Source organism: Mesoplodon mirus, assembly GCF_964341445.2.
Source record: "Mesoplodon mirus genome assembly, chromosome: 19".
Lineage (NCBI taxonomy): Eukaryota > Metazoa > Chordata > Mammalia > Artiodactyla > Ziphiidae > Mesoplodon > Mesoplodon mirus.
The window spans coordinates 47,790,544-47,813,298 of NC_138995.1; the positions used below are offsets into that span (position 1 = coordinate 47,790,544).

Below are 22,755 nucleotides of genomic sequence, written 5' to 3' on the forward strand. Positions count from 1 at the left end.
ATAATTTTCTGCTGGTTTGATGACCTGGAAGTTAATGACCTATGAAAACGTTTTGGTCAGAATTTGGAGGTGGAGAAGTGGAGCGCATGCAACTTGTTTAGTCTCTTTTTTTAAAAATTTAATTTTATTTATTTTTTTATACAGCAGGTTCTTATTAGTTATCCATTTTATACATATTAGTGTATACATGTCAGTCCCAATCTCCCAATTCAACCCACCACCACTACCACCACCCCTGCCACTTTCCCCCCTTGGTGTCCATACGTTTGTTCTCTACATCTGTGTCTTTATTTCTGTCATGTTTAGTCATTTTTAATGATCACGTACATTATATTGTTTTGGTGCTAATTTTTTAGTGTTTCTGCTTATAAGACAAACTCACATGAAATGTGCTTTTGTAAAGGGTGGACGGTGTCAGAGGGGCGGACAATTATGTGCCAGATTCTGGGCTATGGGATTCATGTGCACGGTCCCATCTAATCCTCTCTGTGTCCCCAAAAGGATAAGGATTCTTCTTTTCCCCATTTTTCAGACAGAAAAACAGACTTGGAGAGGTTTAGCAACATGCCAAAGATCACAGACCTGCTGACAGAGCCAGATTCAGACTCTGGTCTATCTCTGAGTTTACCTGAGGATGTTAAACGACAGAAGGCTTGTAGGCATTCTGGTCTGACTTTATCTTCATCTGGCAGATAAGACTGTGGCCAGACACCAGTTGGATCACTCTGGTCTTAGGCTGAGGTTTCTGGCAGTTTCTAAATATAGATCTACAACGTGATATGCTAATCTGCTTGTTTATCAGTGAGGCAGGGAGGAGTTCTGCCTTAATGGTAAACATCCGTCTACGTCAGATTCCTAACTCAGTAATTTAGCCTTCTTTTCCCCTGTAGTCTCTAAGTAATGTCTTTATTACATTCGTGTTTCAGATGCTCGTCAGAAACTTGAGGCACCTCTCAAAGAGAAACATAAAAAGAACAAAGAAAAACACAAGACCAAGAAAGAGCACAGACGGAAGAAAGAGAAGGTAACTTCTGGGTGTACCAGGATCAGTGTGTGGGGTCAGATGCCTCTGCTTCTGTCGTCTAGACCAGCCTCCAGGGGTGACCCATGAAGCCAGTCAAGATGGAGGCCACAGGTCTCTCTACACCTTGACAGAAATGTTGATAGTCAATGGAAACCCTCGATTTTCAGAAAAACTTTATTTTTTGTTTTGTTTTGACCACACCGCACGTCATGCAGGATCTTCCCTGACCAGAGATCGAACCCGTGCCCGCTGCCGTGAAGCGCAGAGTCTAACCACTGGACCACCAGGGAAGTCCTGTTTTTCTTTTAGACAGAATATCTTAATTCAGTTCTACTTAAAAAATTTTTTTTTATTCATGAACATTAAAAAGTAGGAAAAAAGGACATTTAAATATCTTCGAGTTGAGAATTCCCTGGCGGTCCAGTGGTTAGGACTCGGGGCTTTCACTGTGGGGGCCAGGTTCAATCTCTGGTCGGGGAGCTAAGATCCCGCAAGTTGCTCGGCCAAAAAAATAAATAAAATAAATAAATAAATAAATATCTTAGAGTAATGGTTGAGTATTAAATAACAGAATAGTTAATTGCTGTGTTTAATAAGACAATTGTTTTAAATAAAATATTTAGATAATGAATAAAAACATTTGATATTGATTATCATTCAATATTAAAGGAAGGTATTAGTTTGAACATTTCTCAACTACTTTGTCGTCATCACAAATAGAGATTTGGGTCTGTAGCTTGCCATTTGAAGTGATGGACACTTAAAGAACACTGCTGAAACCGCTGTCTCAACATCCGTGTCTTCTTTTGAGTTATGGCACAGGCTTTTAATTCAGTTAATGTTAGTTCTGGGTACCCACAGTGATCTGGGCAGTAGTAGAATTGATTAGAAACAGTTCCTCTTTTGGCCACCTGAAAAAAGGATTCTTGAGCATGGAAGGTAAGAGAAGTTCTCCTGGAGTGAAAGGAAAGAAACTGGTGCCGACAGATTTGAAAACCAAACTCACGTGTTTCTCACCGGCATATGTGCTGTTCTCTGACCTTCTACCAGTTTCTTCTTTGTGCTTTTCCAGGGAGCTTGCCATCTTGATATGTGGTTTGTCACATATGGCTAAAGAAATGGAGCAGGCAGGTTCACGGGGCGGGGACAGGGACACCTTGGATGAGATGGGGGCTGAGTGTCATGATGGGGTCCTGCCTGTGCCTGCTTGGTTCTGCTGTGTCTGTCGCCAGAAGATCAATTCTGTGAGCATATGCACGGTGGAGAGTGTGCCCAGTTGTGTGTCCTGGTCTGTCCCACACCAGGCTAAAGCTCCCCCAAGTGAAGTTTTTTGTTTTTGAATGACTCCAGCAACCCAATGCCTCATTAGCCTGCCACTGTGCGGAATTAGGAAGGGAAACACCCGTTTGTTCTCCTTGATTTGTTTATTTATTTATTTCAGAAAAAGAAACACCGGAAGCACAAACACAAAGGCAAGCAAAAGAATAAAAAGTCAGAGAAAAGTAGTAGTTCCGAGAGTACGAGCAGCAGTGGCAGCCAGAGCGATGCAGAAGGGGCCACAGACCTGTCACCCCAGGAGCTGCTGAGACGGTAGGCGACAGGAGACACTAGGCTTTCAGAAACCCTCAGAGGCTCGTTGAAACCTTGCTGTGTTTGCATAGAGGGAAATGTCAGAAATGATAAATTTGTGCATTAACTCGTTTTTTAAAAAGTTAACTTCTAATTGCATAAGTAATACGTAAATATATCATCATTGTGAAAGTTCAGATCTTACAGATAAGGCTCGAAGTGGCCCGTGACCAGTTCCCCAAATCTCTCTTCTCTCCACAGTAACCTCTGTCATCTGTTGCTTTGTAACTCTGAAGGCTTTTTTGCGCAGCCACACACACACACACACACACAGACACACACACACAGGTACATGTGCATTTTGTTGCACATTTTTAATATAAATAATATAACTTTATGTAGCATAAATCTAGAGGGAATGAACATTTAGAAGGAATAAATATCACCAAATTGTTTCCAAAAGTGGCTCTATCCATTTAAATTATGAAAGCTCCTTGTTGTTACATCAGTTACAAACAGCACAGAGATGTGTGCCAGCCTGATGGGTGAAGAATGGCATGTCATCTTCATTGCCTTTCCCGAATCAGTAATGAGGCTGAGCAGCCTTTCCTGTGTGTCTCAGCCTTTGCCACGGGCTCTTTTGTGAATCACGTGCTCCTGTCCTTTGCACAATATTCTGTTTTCTGTTAGATTTTTATACTGGTTTTCAGGTACCGTTTTTACTGATTTTTAGGAATTAAAAAATAATTCTGGATATTAATCCTCTGTGTTTTAGAGTGTTACCTGTTCTATGACTTGTAACAATCTTTGTTGAACAGAAACTTTAATTTTGGGAACACTCCGTTTTGTGAATTTTTGTGTTGTTGTTGGTATGTTTTACATTTTGTCTTTTTAAGGCCTTCCCTAATGTAAGGTTTTGTATATGTGTATAGACTGTTCTCATGCTTTTGTAGTTTTGTTTTGGTTTAAGCTATTTGAATTGTTTTATTTTCCTTTTTTTTTTTTGTGAGCAGAGAGTAGGGTAGGCATCCAACTTACCTTTCTCCAGATAGACGGCCGGTTGTATTAGAGTGAGTAGGCGAGCTGTGATGAAAAGGAACCCTCTCAACCCACGGGCACAGCACAGTGGAGCACAAGTTAAATTGAGAAAGTTACTCAGGATCCCAGTTTGTTCCACTCTAGAATGTGGCCCTCAGAGGAGACGAGGGGAACGGGTTGGAGGATGGTCTTGGAGGTTGTTATGGTCCTGCCTGGAAGTCGCTGTCTTCCCTTCCCCTCCAGCACACGGGCCGGAGCAGCTGGGTGGCCCTGCCCGGCCAGCATGGGACCAGGTAGGGCAAGTCCAACTGTGGGCCCAGGGTGACGGGGGACACGGCAGGCGCGAGCCCTGGCCACTCGGCCCCACCAGTGCTCTGGGCTGTTAAGGGAGGTGTAGCTTGATCAGATTCTAAATGCCTGTACCCATGCGGATCTGTTCCTGGATTCTCTGTTCTAGTTTCTTAGCCATTTTTCTATTTTTTCATCTGCCCTCTTTTAATTACTTTAATTGCCGTCTGGAAAGACAAGTGCCGCTGCCTTGTTCTTTTTCATTTATTTCTTTAGAATGGACAGGACCTTCTCATGGTTCAGAAACAATACGGATATGAGCATTTCCGTTTAATCCAGAGCCCCCTGAAACAGCTGTGTTGATTCACGTTTCCCTTTCCTCAGGGCGCGTGCCAGTGGTGACAGGGACGGGCCAGGCACTATGCGGCACACCATGGGTGTGAGCTCGTTTAATCCTCACATAAGGCTGTGACTTGTGTCCCCTCCTCCCACAGGCGGGGAAAGCAAGGCCCAGGGAGGCCCACTGACCCTCACCAACACCTGGTATTTTCGCCCTTGACCGTTTGGGGCCATGTGATGAGTCATTCCTGCGGGGAGGCATTTGCGCTTGCACACGTGGTAGCCCCTCAGTGCCCATCGGGAGGGTGTGGTGGGGTGGGCTGAGCACAGCAGTCAGAAAACGTGGGCAGGTAGCTGTGTGCTGACTTGCGTCTAAAACTTACCATTTAGAGACCAGAAGCTGCAGAACAGTGTATATGCCTGGTACTGTTGTCCTCAGGCCTTTGGATTTCCCCGCATGCACATGTATGTACATCCTTGCATAGAAAAGGGCTGGAGGGGTTCTTACACCCCTGAGAGCACTTATCTCTGAGGCGGGGGACTGGGATAGAGGGAATGCAGCGTCTGAGGTGTGAAATGTATTTAAATATTACTCTTGTGGTTGCTAAAGGTATAGTTTCCATAGCCCCGCACCCCTAAGCTTCCTAGGTTCTTCCCAGGGAGCCTGGAGGGGGCCTCTCCATCTTCTGTGCCTCCCTCCACTCTGTGTATTACCTGTCTGCATCTGTCTCCTGCTGGGGGCATTTTGAGGGTCACGACCACATGGGTCTTACTTGCATCCCCAGCGCCTGGCTGAGGTCTCACTCTTGTCAAGGGCCCCTGCTGCTTTCCTTCAGTGACGGCACAGCCTAGTTCTGGATGGACTTGCAGTCTGCCCCTCCATCCCCTCCCCAGGAGACACCGATCTTCCTGTCCCTGTAAGTTAGCTTTGCCCATTCTAGAATTTCACAGATGTGGAAACATACAGCTAAGTACACTCTTTAGTGCATTCACACTGTAAGTTCCCAGCTCCATGCATGTTCGCTCCCTGAACATACCTAGAGCAAGGAATAAACCAGCACTCCAGAAGCCCCTCCCACTTAGCATCCCCACCCCCGCCCCCCAAAGGTAACCGCTCTGGCTTCTGTCACCGCTGATTACTCTTGCCTGTGTTTCAGATTTATTTAAGGGACCCATGTACTATGAACTCTTGCATCTGGCTTGTGAGATTCCTCTGTTTTGTTGTAGCAGCAGCTGGTTCGTTCTCATTGCCATAGAGTATTCCTTTATGGGATACAGCACAGAGTATTCATCTGTTCCGTTGTTGGGGGCATTTGGTTTTCCACTTTGGGGCTGTAGAGCACGAATCTAGAGTCAGTGTGACCCAGCTCTTCTTGGTGAGTAGAGCCGCCATGAACATTCTTGTGTGCTCGAAGCTGAGATTTAAGACTAACGGCTTGGGAGCTTTTGGCCCTGGAGCAAACATGGTTTTGTCTTCTGTTTTTTTAGTTCCTTCCCAAAGGTCATACAGGAGATAGGTGTGTCAACCAGGATTGGAACTTGCTTTTATAAATGTGTCTTAATAGGAGATGTGGAGGAGTGAGTCTCTCTGTGTGTTTTGGGGGGAACAGAATCTTAAGAGTGCAGATTAAACGGTACTTTCTTTCATGGTGCGGGTCATCCTCTGTATTTTGTGCCACTTTGGCTCAGGGAGAGGCCTGGCATTCTTCTCCCCCGCTGGACTGTCTGGTTTTTCTGTTTGTATCTAACTTTCCTCCTCTCTCTCTTTTATTTCCTTTTCTAGGCTGAAGCGTCTTCCACTAAGAAGGCAGTAATTGAATTCTGCCCTGGCCTGTCCCAGTACCAGATCTCCTCCAGGATGGAAGTTCATCGGTCACTCAGTTAATAGATTGTACAGATTTTATTTATATGTAAATTTTTGCTGTAAAATAATATTTTTTAAAACCTTGACATTTCAAAGCTTGCCTTGGAAGGTTGCCGAAATTGATTTCTATTTTTAACTTCTGTTAGTATCAGAGGAAGAAACTCAGACTGTACAGTTTAATTAAAATGGCATTTTTCTATTTTTTTCTTGATTTTTCATTTCCTGAAACTTTAAAAAAGAAATGAAAAGCAAAGGCTTTTCTCTGGTTTTGTTGTGAAGAAAGCCAGGTTCAGATAAGGACAGTCTGACTTACTTAAGGACCCATGTGGGAGGGAGGTGGTCGCTTTCCCATGTTTTCCTGGGGAGTGTGGTTCCTCCCTCATGTGGTTGGTACTGGTGGCCAGGAGCCAAGTGGGCAGCACAGTACCAGGATCCTGGCAGGTGGCCTCAGCCTCTCGGGGTAGATGCCACCAAAGTGTCTGAGAAAAGCACTGGGACCAAGAGTGAAAGAGTGTGCGCCCACACCCTGGGTCACACAAGCTCCAGGTCTTTGCACTGCAGCCCTGGGTCCCTGCTCTGAGGCTGCCTCATCGGCCCTCATGAGACCTTTAGAAAAAGTAGAGTGCAGAGGTTTTTTTCTATTATCAAAGTAACATCATAGAAAAAGCAGAACAATTGTAAAAGGAGAAAGAAGGAAGAAAATCACTTCTACTTCTACCCGCCAGGGTTGACAACCCTTGCTCTTTTGTTATAATTCCATGCAGTCATTTTCTAGTATTGAGTCTGCTCCCGGACAAGAGGTGTCTTTTTTTAAAAAAATTAATTAATTAATCTATTTTTGGCTGTGTTGGGTCTTCATTGCTGCACGTGGGCTTCTCATTGCGGTGGCGTCTCTTGTTGTGGAACACGGGCTCTAGGTGCACGGGCTTCAGTAGTTGTGGCATGCAGGCTTCAATAGTTGTGGCTCGCCGGCTCTAGAGCACAGGCTCAGTAGTTGTGGCACACTGGCTTAGTTGCTCCGCGGCATGTGGGATCTTCCGGGACCAGGGATCGAACCCGTGTCCCCTGCATTGGCAGGCAGATTCTAAACCACTGTACCACCAGGGGAGTCCCAAGAGGTACCATTTTGTTCTTTGGTATTTCATTGGCATTATGATAGGTATTTCCCTCACGTGCTTATATATTTTGTGTACCTACCCCTAACAGCTGCATCTTAATTAATCCTGGGCACATTCTGTAATTTATGGACCGTTTCTCTGTTGTTGACGGTGAAGTGGGTTGGCCAGGAGCCCCCTACAAAGGCAGAAGACACACAGATCATTCCGGGAGGCGGAGCCAGGAAGACCCTAAGCGAGGCCGCGAGGATGGGGCCGCCGGTTTCACACACTTGGCCTCATTCCTTTTACGCCCAGAACTAGAAGTCCATTTTTCTGTGGCTAACCGTGCTGGGCGTTGAGCGGAAGCGAGATCTCCGGGCTCAGGAAGGGCGCGTGGGTCCCAAGGCGGGGGCGCGGGCGCGTGGCGCCACCGTTCGTGGCCAGGCCGGGCTCCGAGATGGCCTCCCAGCCCCCGGGCGCCCCCAGCTCCACAAAAGCCCTGGACGAGGACGGGAAGACAGCGCTCCGGAGAAGTAACGTGCAGCTGTCCTCGGTCCACATCCGCGACGGCGCGCATCGGCCCCGCAAGCTGCCCTGGGTAGCGCTGGTCAGGGCCTGCGGCCACTTCAAGCTCTCACTCTTGGAGGCGCGGCGGGGCCGGCTGCTGCCCTCGCTTAACCCCCTGGCCGTGGGCAATGACTTGCCACCGCCGGAGAAGCACTGGATGCCTGAGAAGGCAGCGTTCTGGGGCGACCAGGAACCCCTCTCCAAGGTCAGAACCGCCCCCAAGGGGAGGGGGTGTGGCTTGTCCCCAACAGGTGGGGAGAGCTCAAAAACCGGCAAGGGGACCTGGGAGGGAGCCACCTGGCTTGCTAGGCCTGGGCCCAGCCCCCTGCCCCAGGCACACCTAGTGGGCAAAATGGCTGCCGGGGGCGGGGGCAGCTGGAGGAGAGGCCGGGTGGCCCAGGGAAACCATCCTGGGGGAGGGGGACCCCACCCAACCCAGACCCTGTGGGCTCCGGCTGAGCCTCCCAAATGTCCCCATGGTGACACTCCCAAGTGCATGCCCTGGGGTCAGTGAGGGAGCCCTGTCACCCATGAAACAGCACTAGAAGCAACAGAAAACTTAGAATAATAATAATACAGAAATAAAAACCCAAAACACTACTTTGTATTCTAAATGATATTTGAGAGACAATGCACTGATGAAAAGAAGGCCGGTGGCTGGGAAGAAGAAATAATCTGTGAGTAGAGAGAAGTCTTGGGGATGAAAAAGAGGATTTCCAAACGAAGATCCTCCATGGAGACTTTAAAATCAGAGCAGAGAACTGGAACAAAGTTAGAAAACAAGCTCATAGGATTCTCTGAGAACTCAGAGAAGAAATATAAAGGAACAATAATTATGAGAGAAAAGAGAAGAGGAAGGCAGGGGAGATGCAGAAGAGCCAGTAAATGTATGAGGTATTGGGGTGGGGGGAGGGGGCAGGAGGAGGAAAGAAATGCAGAAGGAAACAGGGAAACGCCCCTGGGCCGAAGAAAGACTGGAGTGCTCATGTGGAAAGATATAGTCAAGGCTTCCCTGGTGGCGCAGTGGTTGAGAGTCCGCCTGCTGATGCAGGGGACGCGGGTTCATGCCCCAGTCCGGGAGGATCTCACATGTGGGGGAGCAGCTAGGCCCGTGAGCCATAGCCGCTGAGCCTGCGCGTCTGGAGCCTGTACTCCGCGACGAGAGAGGCCACAGCAGTGAGAGGCCCGCGTACCGCCAAAAAAAAAAAAAAGACATAGTCAAGTTCACTGCAAGATTGGAGGGAAATAAAACCTACAGGTGGTGAATGCCTGCACTGCAAGGATAGGAGCAAGGCTGTCCCTTTTCCAATGCAGATGGAAAAGCCTGCGATCAGACTGAGCTGGAGGCTTCTCCAGCGGTCAGAGGACCTCAGAGCTGAGTCCACAACTGGGCCTGTCGAATGGCTGACTGTCTCAGCCAGGCCACCAGAGGGGTGCATTGGGGTCTCCATGTGGAAGTCTGTTTGAAGAGAAAGCAGTGTGTGCCAGTGCTTTGCTTCCTTTTATTTGTGACAGTTATTCTGATTTTTAAGTAAAATTAAAGGAGAGCATAGGAGTTGTATTTTATTTCTGTTCTCCATAGAATACCCCCAAGATCCAAATTCAATAGATAAAAAAGGTTTGTGGGCATTTTTTGTTTTTGTTTTTTACAATTAAGTGTCTCCCCACAGACATAGTGTGTTCTCTATGTGGTTGCCAAGGGGGAGGGAGGGTGGGGGAGGGATGGATTAGGAGTTTGGGATTATATATAGAAATGAATCACTTTGCTGTACACCAGAACCTAACACTGTAAATCAACTATACTTCAATAAAATAAATTTTTAAAAAGAGTCTCCCTAGCACCGCCGCCCCCACCCCAACTACCCCCTTTCCCTCTACGGAGGCAACAAAGGTTTCTAGTTTCCTCTGCATCCTTACAGAGATATTTTATGCACATATCAGCACATACATGTATATTCTGACCCCTCCGTTTTTTTACATAAATGGAAGCATACCTTAGACCTCTTCTGCACCTGGTTTTTAAATTTGTTTTTTTAATTTATTTTAGAGATCTTTCCATATTTAAAAAAAAAATTATTTATTTATTTTGGCTGCACCGGGTTTTAGTTGCAGCACGCAGGATCTTAGTTGTGGTATGCATGTGGGATCTAGTTCCCCCGACCAGGGATCGAACATGAACCGGGGCCCCCTGCATTGGGAGTGTGGAGTCTTACCCACTGGACCACCAGGGAAGTCTCGAGGTTTCTCCATATTAGTAAGGAAACAGCTTCCTTGTTCTTCTTTTGTAGAGAGTATTCCATTGGCTGGCTGCCCCCGATGGATTTAACCAGTCTTGGGTGCATGCACATTCAGGTGGCTTAAGATTTTTTTTGGCCTGAGGTTTTTATGATCCATTAGGTCAACAGAAGTTGAGAAGTTATATAAAGCTCTGGGAGAAAAGTATTCTTTTCTGTGGTGGACTGGCCGAGACAGTCAGCCATTCGACAGGCCCAGTATATAGAGAAAAGTATACCTAAAGTATTCTCTGCCTGGCCAAACTTCTGGTCCTGATAAAGCCAACAAAAGGACACTTTCTTCAGAGCTGCAAAAACTCAGAAAGGATGCCTCTCTTTGAGGAAAAAGTTACTCAAGGGAATACTCTGGCAAACAACAAAAAAGTCAGAATTAAGAACTGGAGTAAGAAAAAGCAGTTTAGAATAAACAGAGGAGAGCAGTGATTGAAAACAGTACACCTCGGAAGTGTTTATACAGCGAGGTTAATGCAGTTGTTTAGCTCAGTGAAAATGTTAACAAATGATCTTTTGAAGTGAAGGTGCACAATGCAAGAATAATAATGTTCCAGATGATTTCATCCAACAATCTGAGATGGTTTGCTAAAGAACATTCTCAATGATAATTCTTCATTCTTGGCCTTTAAACAAGGCACACTCACACATGGATGTGTCACAAATTTTAAAAATAATTGGCTCAAAGCCTCTCCTTGGCTCCCTGGCACGTTTAAGAGGAAGTCAGGAGATCTGACCATGACCTTCCAAGCCATTTCGGCTCTACTTCATCTCTCTCCTCTTCCAAATGACTTGCTGACGTTCAAGCCCGTCAGTCTGGCCTCCGGTGTCCTCGTTTTGTCCCCCTCTCCCCGAGGGGGCGGGTGTCTCTCCCTGCCCTCGGTCTAAAGCAGCGCTCACCTGGTTCTGGCCGTAACCTGGCATCGCGTGCCGCCTGTGCAGTGGCTGCCCCATCTCCCACCCTGGCCCCTGAGAGCAGGAGCCCGCCAAGCGCACTCCTGGCCTGGGGTCTTTGCTCCCCGGTTCCTGCTGCACCGCGGCACCACCATCAAGGTCCGGCCAGGGAGGCGCAGGCAGATTTGTAGAACATATTTGTGGGACGCTACATATACCTAAAAAAGAGCTCACATATTTTGCTTTTACAAACATCAGACTGTGTTCTATATGTTATTTTTGTTAGGGCCTCGGACAATGTACCTAGAGTACAAGAGTGTGGAACTTCTCTGCGTGGCTCCTGGGGCTCCCTCTCCATAATGCACTCCAAAAGTACTCTGCCCAGAAAGGTCCGGAAGCGGGTGGAGGGATTTCCCGGCTCTTGCTCTGTTTTCCCATACCAAAGTTCTGTTTTTGTGATGAGAAAAAGAACGAAGCCCCGAGAGCTTTGCCTCGAGGCAGAGACAGCTGCAGAGCAGGGAACTGAGGGTCGAATGTCTCGAGCCCAAGGCGCAGGCTTTGGCGGTGGAGCCAGGAGCAGACCACTGACCGGGCCTCCTCCTGGGCCCCTCAATCGGCCTGGGCTGCTGGCAGCCTGCTGTCCAGGCCCCGCCCCTGACCCGCCCCTCTCCGCCCCGCGCCGGCCAGGCCCCACCCCCTGACCCGCCCCACGCCTGCCAGGCCCCGCCCCCTGGCCGGCCCCACGCCCGCCGCCTGGCTCAGTTTGCCTGCGCCCCCTGGCGGCCCAGCCCCGACCTGGAGCGTCGCATCTCGTCTCCTGGCGGCCCAGTTCCTGTCCCACCTCTCCCAGCTACCCGGAGCCGAAGGGCCGTCTCACTCCCGCCTTCCCACAGCCCCGTGTTCCCCACAACCCCGAAACCGCTCCCCTACCCTAGACCCCCGCCTCCCCTCATCCCTGCACCTCGGACTTTACTCGCCTCACCCCAACCTTGTCCCCCCATCCAGAGTTCCTGCATCCGTGGGGGCACTGACTGGCGGCAGAGCCTCAGATCCCTCCACCCTGCACTGTCAACTTAAAGAAAAATGCACAGTGTAAAGTTACCAGTTCACTTTTATTCCTGGACCTTACTGCAGACTGTAGCATGGGAGACAACCTCTCAGATAGCTCTGAGGGACGGCTCCAGAGAGGTAAGGGAGGAGCCAGGGTATATGAACTTTTTGCTGGAAAAACATGTAGTCAAGCATAGAAAGCTTACTGCTAATCACAAAGAACAGACATCTCAGGTTAATGATTTTAGTGCTTTTCTGTGTATGGGAAGAAGATGGAAAAACTGGGATCATTTAAATGTTCCTTAAGTACGCGTCTTAACCATGTAGAGGCTGGTGTATCCAAAGCACAGAATGCTTCCTCTTTTTCTCTGTCTTGAATTCCCCTCAGGTGCACTGTCTGTGGGCCACTGCAGTGGCTAATGGCTTGATCTTTGTAGAACTGGAAGAGCAGGCAACATTTTTTTTTCTTTTCAGTGCCCCTACATCCTGGACACCTCCCTACCCCCTGCGCTGATATTAGTAATTTGTGTTCTCTCTCTTTTTTTCTTAGCCTGGCTAGAGGCTTATCAATTTTATTGATCTTTTTAAAGAATCAGCTTTTGTATTAATTGATTTTCTCTATTGATTTCCTATTTCCAATTTCACTGAATTATGCTGCAATTCCTAGTATTTTTTTTCTCCTACTTCTTTTGGATTTAATTTGCTCTTCTTTTTCTGTTTTCTTAAGGTGGAAGTTTATATGATTGACTTTAGATTTTCCTTCTTTTTTCATGTATGCATTCAATGCTATAAATTTCCCTTTAAGCACTACTTTCACTGCATCCCACAAATTTTGGTAAGTTGTATTTTCATTTTTGTCTAGTTCAAAGTATGTTAAAACTTTAAATTTTTTATTTATTTATTTTTGGCTGCATTGGATCTTCGTTGCGGTGTACAGGCTTCTCTCATTGCGGTGGCTTCTCTTGTTGCAGAGCCAGGCTCTAGGTGCGCGGGCTTCAGTAGTTGCAGAGTGCAGGCTCAGTAGTTGTGGCTCACTGGCTCTGGAGCACAGGCTCGGTAGTTGTGGCGCACAGGCTTAGTTGCTCCACGGCATGTGGGATCTTCTGGGACCAGGGCTTGAACCTGTGTCCCCTGCATTGGCAGGCAGATTCTTAACAACTGGTGCCACCAGGGAAGTCCCAAAATACGTTAAAACTTCTCTTGAGATTTCTTCTTTGGCCCATGTGTCATTTAGAAGTGTTAGTCTCCATGTATTTTGATATATCCCAACCATCGTTCTGTTATTGAGTTCTCGTTTAATTCCATTGTATTCTGAGAGCAGACATTGTATGATTTCTGTTCTTTAAAATTTGTTAAGGTGTGTTTTATGGCCTAGAACGTGGTCTATATTGGTGAATATTCCATATGAGTTTGAGGAGAACGTGTATTCTGCTGTTGCTGGATGAAGCAGTCCATAAATGTCTATTATATCCAGTTGATTGATATTGTTGAATTCCTCTGTATTCTTACTAATTTAATGCCTGTTGGATCTGTCCATTTCTCATAGAGAGGTGCTGAATTCTCCAACTATGATAGTGGACTCATCAATCTCTCTTTGCAAATTTAGTACTTTTTGCCTCACATAGTTTGATGCTCTGGTGTTCTGCACATGCACATTAAGGATTACTATATCTTCTTGGAGAATTGACCTTTTTATCATTAAGTAATGTCCCTCTTTAGCCCTGATAAATTTTCTTGCTGTGAAGTCTGCTCTGTCTGAAATTTTTGATAGTGTTAGTATGGTATATTTTTCTTCATCCATTTACTTTTAATCTATATGTGTCTTTATATCTAAAGTGGGTTTCTTGTAGACAACATATTGTTGGGTCTTATTTTTTGATCCACTCTGACAGTCTCTGTCTTTTAATTGGTGCATTTAGACCATTCAAAGCAATTGTTGATATAGTTAGATTAATAACTACCATATTTGTCACTGTTTTTTATTTGTTGCCTTTGTTTTTTGATTTTTTTTTTTTTTTTTTAGGCCATGCCACACGGCTTACATGATCTTAGTTCCCTGACCAGGGATTGAACCCATGCCCCCTGCATTGGAAGCACAGAGTCTTACCTACTGGACCTCCAGGGAAGTCCCTGACCTTTGCAGTTTTTTTTTTTTTTTTTTTTTTTTGCGGTGCGCGGGCCTCTCACTGTTGTGGCCTCTCCCGTTGCGGAGCACAGGCTCCGGACGCGCAGGCTCAGCGGCCATGGCTCACGGGCCCAGCCGCTCTGTGGCATGTGGGATCTTCCCGGACCGGGGCACGAACCCGCGTCCCCTGCATCGGCAGGCGGACGCTCAACCACTGCGCCACCAGGGAAGCCCGTGATGGTGTCTTTTGAAGCACAGGAGTGTTTTATTTTGATAATGTCCAGTTTATCCTTGTTGTTGCTGCTGCTGCTCGTGCTTTTGTTGTCCCACCTAAGAAACCACTGACTAATGCACATTCACAAAGGTTTACACCCATGTTCTCTTCTGAGAGGCTTGTAATTTTAGCTCTCACATGTAGGTCTTTGATCCATTCTGAGTTAATGTTTGTATATGGTATGAGGTAAGGGTCCAACTTCATTCTTTTGCATGTGGATATTCACTTGTCCCAGCACAATTTGTCGAAAAGATTTTTCTTTCGCTTTTTAATTATCTTAGCACACTTGTTGAAAATCAAGTGACCACACATATGAGTGCTTATTTCTGGATTCTTAGTTCTCTTTCATCCATCTGTATGTCTGTCCTCGTGCTAGTACTACACTGCCTTGATTACTGTCTCTTTGTATGTTTTGAAAATTGTTTTGAAGTTGGAAATTGTGAGACCTCTACCTTTGTTCCTTTACAAGATTTTTCTGGCTGTTCTGCTTCCCTTGAGTTTCTGTATAAATTTTAGGATTGAGGTAGGAGGTAGATGGGCCCCTGGGCTGAACAGCTGGTTTTTGTCAAGTGGAGTACAATCGAAGCTTTGTTTTCCCTGGACACTCCAAGGACGAGGTTAATGGCAGGAGCTGAGGTCTGCTGGAGTAAAGAGATAAGATGACCACTCCTGAGGTCAAGGAAAACTCCCTGACTGCACAGGTGCAGAAAGACGCCTTGGGGTTCAAAAAGGAGGGCCCACCACCCCATAACAGGTGACGCCAAGCCTCCACAAGCCTCTGCGCTGGAATCCATCTAGACAAAAAGATGTGCATGCATGTTGGGGAGTGTCCTAGAACAAGTCAGATGTGGGAAAAGAAGTAAGAAAGTTGGCCAAAGGTAAACAAAGATGTGGGAGAACTGCCCCTATATAAATGATTTAACCGCCTCTTTACTGCACTCTTCCTCATTAGGGAGGATGCCCACAGTCTTTCTCTCCAGGTGTGTATCTCTGCCTTGCTTCGGTCTTAAATAAACAAACTGTTTCCCTGTGTGCTCTCCCACTTGTTGTGCTGTGTCTCTAATAATAAACTTTGGACCTGTTTTTACAATTTTTGCCCCTTTGAGAAATTCATTTTTCAAATGGGGCAAGGGCCAGGGGAACTTTGCTTCTAGCCTCTAGCCCCTGGTGGTCTAGCGACTAGGATTCCTGGTTTTCATCCAAGCTGCCCAGGTTCAGTTCCTGGGCAGGGAACTAAGATCTCTCTTCAGGACCGCTCACTGCTGTCTCTCTGATACCAGGATCAGCTTGTCAATTTTAGAAAAGAAGTCTGCTGGGAGTTTGATGGGATGGTGTTGAATCTGTAGATCACTTTGGAGGGTATTTTCCTCAGAATAGTAAGTCTGCTAATCCATGAACATGGGTTGCTTTTCCATTTATTTAAGTCTTTTAAAATTTATTTTAACAATGTTCTGTAATTTTTAGAGTATAAGTATTACACTTTTTTGGTTAAATGTATTCCTATTTTGATGCTTTTGTAAATGCAATTTTCTTCTTAATTTTTTTTCTGGATTGTTCATTGCAAGTGTATAGGAATACTATTGATTTTTAAACTATTGATCTGGTATTCTGCAACCTTCTGAGCTCATTCAGTCTATCCTTTTTTCAGATCCCATTTAAAATTATGAGGGGACACCAGCACATTGTGAGTTCCTGTCACTTCTGTGTGGATGACACAAAGGTCCTCAGTGGCTCCTATGACTGCACCGTGAAGCTGTGGGTAGGTGGCCCAGTGTTAGGTGGAACCAAAACGTCCCATAAGCTTATGTCTCCTCTTGTGGAGAGTTCCCCAGTACTGAGTTCCCAGACATTCAAGGATCCCAAAGATTTGGAGAGACCTTTCTGAGCAAAGTGCAAGAAGAAGAAGCAAAGTGAGGGCTCACCCTAGTTTCAAGTCACCAGAGAGAGATGAGGTTAGTGTGGCTGCTGTCAGCCTGTTAATTTAGAAACAGTGGGAGCAGGGATGGAGACCGCTGGACCAGGAGCTCCCCACCTTTTGTTAGAGGCTGTGCCTGAGACCTACCTGGGGTCTCTGAGCTGTGTTATCTCTCTGGGTCTCCTTCTCATTTGGAATATTCAGTTCCATCCACAGAGATGGTATTACGGCTAGGCCTAGGTGAACACAAGAGGACAGAAAAGTGGCCAGACCTGGGACCTGTCCATGAAGGGTGGTTGGGAGAGGTAGGCCTGAGCACAGGTCAGCAGGTCAGTGCCACAGGGTGCAGGCAGCAGGGGCAGAGGAACAGGGATGTGATGGTCAGATGAGCTTACAGAGAGGTGGCCACCAAGAACTCTTCCAAAGTCTTCTGGGCATAGCCAGCAGACTCTAGTGGACCTGCTTGGGGGCACTGCTGGTCAGTCAGGAGCGGGTGAGGAGGGAGCAGGGCTGGGAGATGGCAATGGCCATCAGGGGCCAGGCCACAGATGACCGTGTGGCTGGGGCAGGGCCCACTGGGAAGGACAGTCAGTTCCGAGTTTTGCTGTCTCATCTGGCTTCAGGGGCAGGAGGGGGACAGGGTGGAAGGAATCAAGGCTGGTTCCTGGGTTCTGGTTTGGGTAACTAGGTGGAGGATAGCTCCTTACCCTCCAGATCACCTTGGAGGAGCATCTTCTGGGTCATCTTCTGGGTCTTGGCGGGTACCAAGCCAGGCAGACTAGGCAGGAGGGTTTGGGGACTATCCAAGTGGTTCAGGCCCCACATTAGTGACCTACCAGCTGTTTGACCCTGAGTGGTTACGTGACCTCCTGGGCCTCCCTAAACCTCCCCAGGCCTCACAGGATCAGCTGTGGGCTGGGGCCACCCCAGGGCCTGCCTGGCCCAGACCAGGTCCCGACAGACATCCACTCTCTCCTCTTCTGTGGCCCTCATCCACCCCCATCCCTCCACCCAGCCCCATGATCTTCTTGTTGGGAAAACCACTGCTTCCTCTGGGAACCCTAAGCCCTTTCCCAACCCTCTGGGATGACTGAGAAGGCCTGGGGGTGAGGGGGTCTCTGCTGGTTGTCATCACCCAGGGGGAGGGGGAACGGTGACTTTCCAAGTGTGCATTTTGCTTTGTCATCTTCAGATGCTTCTCATGTTTTTCTCACCTTTTGAGTCAGTGGAAGGACTCTCAGGGGTTTCTGTCTATTTTGGCCAGAGGGCTTCTGTCTCTATGAGGGGACATCAGCCTGTTTTCTCTTGTTGTCCCAAGATGAGGGACCGTCCATCAAGATGTCCTTGGCTCCCACAGCAGCCTCACTGCCCTTGCTCCCTACCTCCTCCGTGCCCCATCCAGGACACTGTCACTTCAGCCTGCCCAAGCGTCCTCCATACGTGACTTGCTCACAGCCCTACCCCCTGCCACCACCTTCTCCAGCTACCCCCTCCGTCCCTTTGCCCTCCTTCACACCTCCACCCCTAGTTGCAGAATCACTAGTTCTCTGGTCTCCCTGCCTTGGCTGCCCCTCCAATGGTCCTCTTTCCCCCTCCTGGCTCTCTTTTCCCCATCTTTTTCTCTGCTCCTGGCTCCTCCTGGGGCTCTCCCTGCCCCAGCGGCAGCTCGTGGCGTGAGCCCTCCCTCAGGAGATGACTAAGCCATTACCCTGCGCATCACCTTCTCTGTCACAGTATTTTGGGCAAATGTCTCCTTGCCTCTCCCTTCTCTCCTCCACTCTCATCATCTCCCATCTCCAGTCCTTCCTCTCAACCCACCCAAAGCCAAACTTCTGGTTTAATCTTTTAAAAAGGTCCCTTTCCCCTAACTGCAGATCACTGTGAATAATTTAGAAAGACCATAAATGTATGAAGAAGCTGAGAAAAAAAGTATTCTTAGTCCTGTGCCCAATCTCTCTCTAATAGGGTACATCCCTTTCCAATCATTGTAAAAAAAAAATCACTGGTAGTTTTTCTCATACTATGAAGGTAATATGGTTTTATCACCAAAATACATAAAGACACAAAGAAGGAAAAAAAACCATTCCGTGAACCCTGAGTTAACTACCATGAAAATGTTGGAGTGTCGCTTTTCCTTTTCCTGTTCGCACATGTATACACACATTTATGAAATTGAAACCGTACAGAAAAACTGTTTATATAATCACAATGAACTTGGGCTACAAATATTGTCACATGATCTTCTTGTTGGGAAAACCACTGCTTCCTCTGGGAACCCTAACATCTCCTTTATGTTTCTAACCACTTATTAGAACCCCTTCCTCCCCATTCATTCAAAGTCCAACCAACATCCCCCCTTAAATTATCTGAGTCCACAGAAAGAATTCCTGGTTCCAAATGCCCGGTGAAGAGGGAACTGTCTTTATTTGTCTTCTCACACCCCTAGCCAATGGCCCATTTATTTCAAGAAACATTCAATACAAAACAGAGACATTTCCACTGTCTTTGGAATTCACTAACAACATCTGGCTTGTATTGCTGTATATTGAATATCTCCTGCCAAATCATTCATGACTGTGCACATTTTCCAAGAGAGTTATCTGTCCATGGTTGCTGTTCCTCCTCTTGGCCATATGGCAGCACTATTGAGCACTGAACCTGCACAGTCCCATGGACTTCAGTCCATTCTAGTGCTGCCCTTAACTGGCCCGGGGCCCTGCACAGACTGCCGTGGGCCTCAGCCCCAGGCCCCACGATGATCATTTTCTTAGTTCCCGGACAATGTTTGTCCTAGAGCAACACACCAACCAGGGAGGCTGGATCACAGGCTGTCAGAGCCAGCCCTTTCTTCCCAAGCCACGAGGCTCATGAGCTGGGCCTCCAGCCTGAATGTGTCCTGCTCCCGTGAATTCCTCTTTGGGATTTCTTCCTGTCGGTGGGCTTTGATTAAGGCCTGCTGGGTTCACCCAAACACAACCCCACCGTTTCAAGTTTCACAGAGCAGGGGTTGGGGGACTGGGTCTGTGCAGAAAAGAGTTCACACAGTAGGCCTGAGACTGCTGTCCTTGGAAAGGCCCACTGGCAAGGCTGGCCTTGGCTGGCATCTGGGAACTTGACTGGTAAACAGTGTTCTATGGTCATATGAATCTTTCCCTAAGTGATAAAGGGGGCTCACAGACGGTTTGTGCAAACCACGTGGTTGATGCTGTACACCGGCTCTCCTTCTGGGAGTCTGGAATTTTGGTGCATGCTGCAGAGTGTCTGTGTGACCAGACCCCGATAAAAACCTGGGCCCCGAGGTTCAGGGGCGTCTCCCTGGTAGACAGCACCTCACACATGTTGTTACAACTGGTTACTGCAGGAATTAAGCATGTCCCGTGTGACCCACAGAGAGAGACTCTTGCAAGCAGTGCCTGGTTTCCTCTGGACCTCACCCCACGTACCCTTCCCTTTGCTGATTTTGCTTGGTGTCCTTTGGCTGTAATAAATCTTAGCCGTGAGCACGGCTATATTCAGAGTCCTGTGAGTCCTGGAGAATCACCAGTCCTGGGGGTGGTCTTGGGGACCCCTGACACAGGGTCCTTTGCCTCCCAGCAGGCTTGGGGTCTTCATGCAAAGTGGTCTCTGCATATCAGGAAGAATTGTCCCAGGCCTTCCCTGGTCAGGCCAAAAAAGGTCCCCCAACCAGGCACCATAATTTCATATAACAGTGCAAGGCCTTTCTAGGAATTCACTGTCTTACTAATAACATTTGTTTCAAGGGGACTTTCCACCCCTGCTTATCCTGAAAGGTTGGGCACATTTCTTACTGAAAGTGTTTTATCTCTGCCCCAGCGCGCACCCTTGGCTTTGGTACCCCGATTGTTCCCATCATATTGTCAGCTCTTACCCTGCTCTGTTCTCATCCTATTCTGCAGTTATCTCCCTTCAGTGTGATCAGAGTTGCTGGGGCCCCACTGTTGGGAGTGCTCACATTTGTTTTAACTGCCCCCTTTAGGCGGACACAGACTGTTGCTGGTGTGTTTTGCCGTCTGTCCCCTATAACACGTGACAAACCTTTTTCATGCATAAGTCTCGCCACAACTCAGCTTATTTCCTTAAGAGAGACCCCTCAGGATAGAACTGCTGGGTCAAACAGTGGGAACTTTTAAAAAGGTCTTGAAAGATCTTGCTAGATTTTGTAGCGCCTCTTTGGCCAGTAGAGAATGAGAAAATTACCTGTTTGCAGCTCTGCCCTCAGAGCCGCCTGTTTCCATCGGCCACTGTGGGATCGAGGGGGAGTTTTCCGGGGTTGCCGGCGAGGGTGTCCTTCCTGCTTTGGGAGTGGAGGGGAAGTCCTTTTGCCCCTCTGAGCTGGGTGAGAGTCATAGGACAAGGTTCTCAGGTTCTCAAGGTTCTCAGACAAGCCCAGGGCTGATGTTGAGTTCAGTCAGAGCTTCAGCCGACACCTCAGTGACCTCTGGCCCTCTCCCCCTCTCTCCCGCTGATCCGAGGATGCCGTGGATGGATCTATTGTTCGGAATTTTGAGCCGGGGCCCGGAGCTCCTGTTGTAGAATGCAGCGTCACGGCTGACAGCAGAAGGTGACTTGCCCTCATTTGACTCTGGTCAGGAAAGTGGGAGGGAAGAGTAGGCCAGCACCCAGCACGCCCTGGACGGTTCACTGTCTTTTAAGCAGATACCCAACCTTACGCCCATATATCGGTCTCATGGTTCCCATCTTTTGCTGTGAGAATCAAGTAGGTGTGATAACTCTTTGAAAATTTAAAATGCTAAAAAGGCAAAATTTATTGTGGCTAAAGCCGTTCTGAATGTTCTTCACGGAGTTTATTTCCTGCAGTCACCCCTGTGGACTGGGTCAGCTGCAAGGCTCATTAGCGATTCAGTCCAGGCCCTCATTTCACAGGGGAAACCGAGACCCAGGAAGCAGAGGCAAGCCCAAGCTGTCACCTGGGGAGCCTCGGGGCTGGGAGGCAGCCTCTGGGATGCACTTGCATTTACCCCTCACACAGATGTGAGATGGGCCTTTAAAAGGGGATTTGCTTTAAAGTGGATTCACTTTTATCCTGAATAGCAGCTACAAAATTAGTCTACTAGTGAAAACTAGTGTGGGAATTTTAAGTTTCATGGGAATTCACCTTACACAGAGGACAGAGATTGTCACAGAAACATGCACTATAAGAAGACAAGGGTACACATATTATTTTACTAAATGTATAAGAAAGCATTTCAGAATGACATGAGCTATGAAAGTCTTTTCCTGTAAAAATATACACAAGTGACCAGAGAAAGAAGTGACTGATCCTTGTGGGTTGTAGCTCCTTCTAGAAGAAGACAATTACAGAAGAAATGATACCTTTAACGCCCCAGATATAAAAGAACATATTTGTGTGACTGAGGGATTAAGGAAGAGAATGGTGCTGTGATGCCTTCTGTGTTAGGGGCTCTATGTTTTCACTGAGAACCTCTGTTCTCCGGGGGGTTCATGGAACATCTTTAGGAAGATTCAGGTATTATTTGCAATCTTGGTCCTAAACTATAGAAATTTTCTGTAAAAATTTCCTATTTTTTTTTCATAGAAACCACAGACATAATAATCTGGGTCATTAAGACCCTATGTTTGTCATTTTATTTCCAGAATTATTGCAGCATCTTATGACAAAACAGTGAGGGCCTGGGACCTTGAAACAGGCAAGCTGCTGGTACGTATGCTTTGCCCTAGTGGAGACACCACAGCACAGGGTCTTTTTGAAAAATTAACTTTTATGGGAGTAGAGTTGCTTTACATTGTTGTGTTAGTTGCTACTGTACAGCAAAATGAGTCAGTTATACATATACATATATCCCCTCTTTTTTGGATTTCCTTCCCATTGAGGTCACTGTGGTGCACTCAGCAGAGTTCACAGCACAGGGTCTTGACTGGGCCTTAAGTGGCCTTGAGCTGGGCATGGAGTGTGAAGGGTAACCAATCTTTCAGGAAAGGAAAATTTTCTCAGGGACCCAAAATGATGGAGGGTGGGCTTCAGGGAAGGAAGGCTTTCTGAAGCAGGCAGAAGAGGGATCTGTTTGAGGGATGGGGAGGATGTGGAAGAAGGGAAGAAGTGGAGGTGGGGGTGGGAGGTGGCATTCCAGGCTGAGGGAACTGCCTGGGAAAAGAGACCTTCCCCTAGGGATGTCTGCTTTTGATGGGGCAAGAAGCAGAGCTGAGGCCTTGGGACAAAGGCCATGCACGTGGCCGAAGCACGAGGCTTCTGGGCCCTTCCCAATCTGTCCTCCATCTAAGAAGGTACCACCATCCATCCATCCAAACTGGCCCGAGATCCCCCTCTCTCTCCTGCCTGGTACCCAGGCAGCCCTGACCCTGCTCCAGGGGTTCCTCAGGGTCTCCTGTCCCACCCCCATTGCCCTTCCCCCAGCAGCTTCTAAT

The 22,755-nt window shown here is 47.5% G+C and overlaps 3 protein-coding genes across 3 annotated transcripts in view; all 3 read left to right on the top strand.

Moving 5' to 3' along the window:
* The window catches only part of GPATCH1 (G-patch domain containing 1), a 46,191-nt gene extending 39,275 nt beyond the window's left edge, over positions 1 to 6,916 (top strand). Inside the window, exons 18-20 of the mRNA XM_082607939.1 lie at positions 927 to 1,024; positions 2,466 to 2,614; positions 6,042 to 6,916. Coding sequence (XP_082464065.1) covers positions 927 to 1,024; positions 2,466 to 2,614; positions 6,042 to 6,072 — 278 coding nt within the window. The 3' untranslated portion in view covers positions 6,073 to 6,916. The remainder of the gene's footprint in view (positions 1 to 926; positions 1,025 to 2,465; positions 2,615 to 6,041) is intronic.
* Positions 1 to 22,755, top strand: part of FAAP24 (FA core complex associated protein 24) — a 238,959-nt gene that overhangs the window by 109,305 nt on the left and 106,899 nt on the right. The gene's annotated exons all lie outside the window — the stretch shown is intronic.
* The window catches only part of WDR88 (WD repeat domain 88), a gene marked incomplete at both ends in the record, with an annotated part of 42,731 nt that continues 27,652 nt past the window's right edge, over positions 7,677 to 22,755 (top strand). Inside the window, 4 exons of the mRNA XM_082606653.1 lie at positions 7,677 to 7,991; positions 16,063 to 16,173; positions 20,823 to 20,911; positions 21,967 to 22,030. Coding sequence (XP_082462779.1) covers positions 7,677 to 7,991; positions 16,063 to 16,173; positions 20,823 to 20,911; positions 21,967 to 22,030 — 579 coding nt within the window. The remainder of the gene's footprint in view (positions 7,992 to 16,062; positions 16,174 to 20,822; positions 20,912 to 21,966; positions 22,031 to 22,755) is intronic.